Source organism: Cryptomeria japonica, chromosome 6, assembly GCF_030272615.1.
Source record: "Cryptomeria japonica chromosome 6, Sugi_1.0, whole genome shotgun sequence".
Lineage (NCBI taxonomy): Eukaryota > Viridiplantae > Streptophyta > Pinopsida > Cupressales > Cupressaceae > Cryptomeria > Cryptomeria japonica.
The window spans coordinates 610,680,656-610,683,163 of record NC_081410.1 but is presented as its reverse complement, the minus strand read 5'-3'; the positions used below and the strand labels follow the sequence as shown (position 1 = coordinate 610,683,163).

Genomic DNA, 2,508 nt, shown 5'->3' with positions numbered 1-2,508 from the left:
ATACGCCAGCACACTTCTTACAAGCCAAATGACCCATTGCCCTTCCATTGAATGAATTTCAGATCTGTCTTTTCGGAAAGCTATGATTTCGTTTCCTAAAATGGATTTTAGATCTGCTCAGAAGTCAATTTCTTTATTGATTATTATTGCATGATTCCAAAAGATTGAAATTAGATATTTAGTACGCATACAAGGCAAAATAGGCATGATGCATTACACAGTTTCACAATATTTATTTAATGATTCACAATATCAATTAACATAAAATTACATCAAATTTGGTAAAAGACCTGCATAACCAAAAACTCATCACAAAATTCTTTTACACTTATTTCTAACATTTTATTTTAATATAGATGATTCAATAATCTTGGTGTGAGGATTGCATGCAATTCTGTAGCCTTCTTTAATATTATTCCAAAGGCGTCAGTCATGTCTACTTTCTCATAATTCATCTCTTTTGGAAGCGTCCAATTAAAAGAATGGATTAAGGAAACAATAGTAAAATGAACCATTTGATGAACCAAAGGAAGTCCTAAGCATATTCTTCTTCCAGTTCCAAATGGTATCAACTCAAAATCTTGTCCCTTATAGTTTATCTTACTATTCTCACCATTAAAAAATCTCTCTGACATAAATTTTAAAGGTTCCTTCCAAATCTTAGGATCTCTTCCAATTGCCCACACATTCACAATCACCATGCTATGCTTGGGTATCATATATCCTGCCACTTCACATGAGTTATCTGCTCTATGAGGCAGTGCCAAAGGGAATGGTGGACATAAATTTTAAAGGTTCCTTCCAAATCTTAGGATCTCTTCCAATTGCCCACACATTCACAATCACCATGCTATGCTTGGGTATCATATATCCTGCCACTTCACATGAGTTATCTGCTCTATGAGGCAGTGCCAAAGGGAATGGTGGATGTAATCGGAAAACTTCTTTCACTACAGCATGGAGATAAGGTAGATGATCTATGTCAGATTCTTCCACTTTTCGATTGAGACCAATTAGCTCTTCTAGTTCTTTTTGTGCTTGTTTCATTACACGAGGATTGACAATGAATTCCACCATAGCCCATTCTACTGTTGTAGTAATAGTATCACTACCACCAGACAAAAGTTCCTACATGATCATAAAAGAGCCACTCGTCAATCATCAATCATTGTAATGATGAACCATGATGTAAAAAGCCTACAAAATCTAACCTGAAAACATTCAATCTAAATGTAATTTCTATATTTACTTAGTTATGACACGTACCATGATTAAAACCCTGATATTCTGCAGAGTGAAATCATGTGCAGTCGAATCGAGCAGAATGTCGAGAAAGTCCTTTTCCTTGGGGAGACCCACGTCTTGTCTCCTCGCCGCCAGCCGATCTTGTATGAATGCATCGAAGTATTTATGTAATCGCTTATGATGGACAGCCAGATCACGGCTCACGCCCTGAGGGTCCAGGAACCTCAGAAATGGATAAAAGTCGGCCAAATTGAGTTTTCCGCTCAACTTCACCAATTCACCAAAAGAGTTCCTCAAATCTACAGACTCTGGATTGTTGGGATCGAACAATTTCTTACTGAAGATGGCGTCGCTCATGAGATTGAGACCCACGTAGAACACCAAATGTGCATGCAATATTCAAACTTTTTCCCCTCTCTTCGAAAATCGTTCGAATTGTCTCATAGACTTGATCTCTTCTCAGATATTGCAGGGCTTGGAGTCTGCTTGGAGTGAAGAGCTCCGTGGTAGCAATTCGCCTCAATTTCCGCCAGTAATCTCCATACTGAGCAAAAGCAATTGAAGATTCCTGGTGAGAAAGAACCTTTGCTGCTTCTATCAGAGTCCGTCCTGCAAAGTTTTGGTCGTGGGTTTTGAAGATCTCCTTTGCCATTTCAGAGGATGAAACCACCACAACAGTTCTCATGCCGAGAGAGAGAGTCATGAGTGGGCCGTATTGCTGAGAAAACAAAGATTCATTGGGTTTTTTCCCAGCTGAAGAAGGTTTCCCACAATAGGCCAGGCCAGAGGTCCAGTGTTGGAAGTTGAAGTCCAACGGACTCCTTCCTTGTTTGCCGTCAAAACTCTTGGCTATTCATATTCTCTTTGCTTGTTCTTTAAGAGCTGATTGTAATTCATTAATGAAGGTTAATTGCTGGAGCTGATTGCAGCTGTGTATATGTAAACCAGGTTGGTGAATAATAGAATAATTCCCCTGCTTCAAGTGTGGATGTAGGCAATTGCCGAACCACGATAAATCTGTGTGTCTCATTGTTTGTGTTGTGTATTGTTAATTCTGTTTATCTGCTGTTTTCAATTCGATTTTTCATCCTAACAATTGGTATCAGAGCGAGGTTAGATCGCTGTTTAGATTTTGGTGTTTGAATTTCCAGAATCATGGAAGAATCGAAGATAGAGAAGTTCTCCGGTCAGAGCTTCGGATTATGGAAAGTGCAGATGGAGTCTTTGCTGATAAAGCAAGACCTTTCACTCGCGCTTGAAGGG

At 39.0% G+C, this 2,508-nt stretch overlaps 1 protein-coding gene across 1 annotated transcript; it reads right to left on the bottom strand.

Moving 5' to 3' along the window:
* Positions 1 to 750: 750 nt before the first annotated feature.
* LOC131037714 (flavonoid 3'-monooxygenase-like) lies at positions 751 to 1,930 on the bottom strand. The gene is made up of 3 exons (XM_059222213.1): positions 1,651 to 1,930; positions 1,267 to 1,553; positions 751 to 1,128 (listed from the first exon to the last, which is right to left on the bottom strand). The coding sequence occupies exons 1-3, from the start codon at positions 1,928 to 1,930 to the stop codon at positions 751 to 753; spliced, it is 945 nt and encodes a 314-aa protein (XP_059078196.1).
* Between the last annotated feature and the right edge of the window lie 578 nt (positions 1,931 to 2,508).

Bases quoted from the DNA above. Each gene is read 5' to 3' on its own strand.
- LOC131037714 (XM_059222213.1), bottom strand. From the start codon at position 1,930: ATGAGAACTGTTGTGGTGGTTTCATCCTCTGAAATGGCAAAGGAGATC. The intron at 1,554-1,650 runs GTTTGAATATTG...CCAACAATCCAG, and splicing joins TTTCGAAGAGAGGGGAAAAA to AGTCTGTAGATTTGAGGAAC. The intron at 1,129-1,266 runs GTACGTGTCATA...ATGATCATGTAG, and splicing joins ATATCAGGGTTTTAATCATG to GAACTTTTGTCTGGTGGTAG.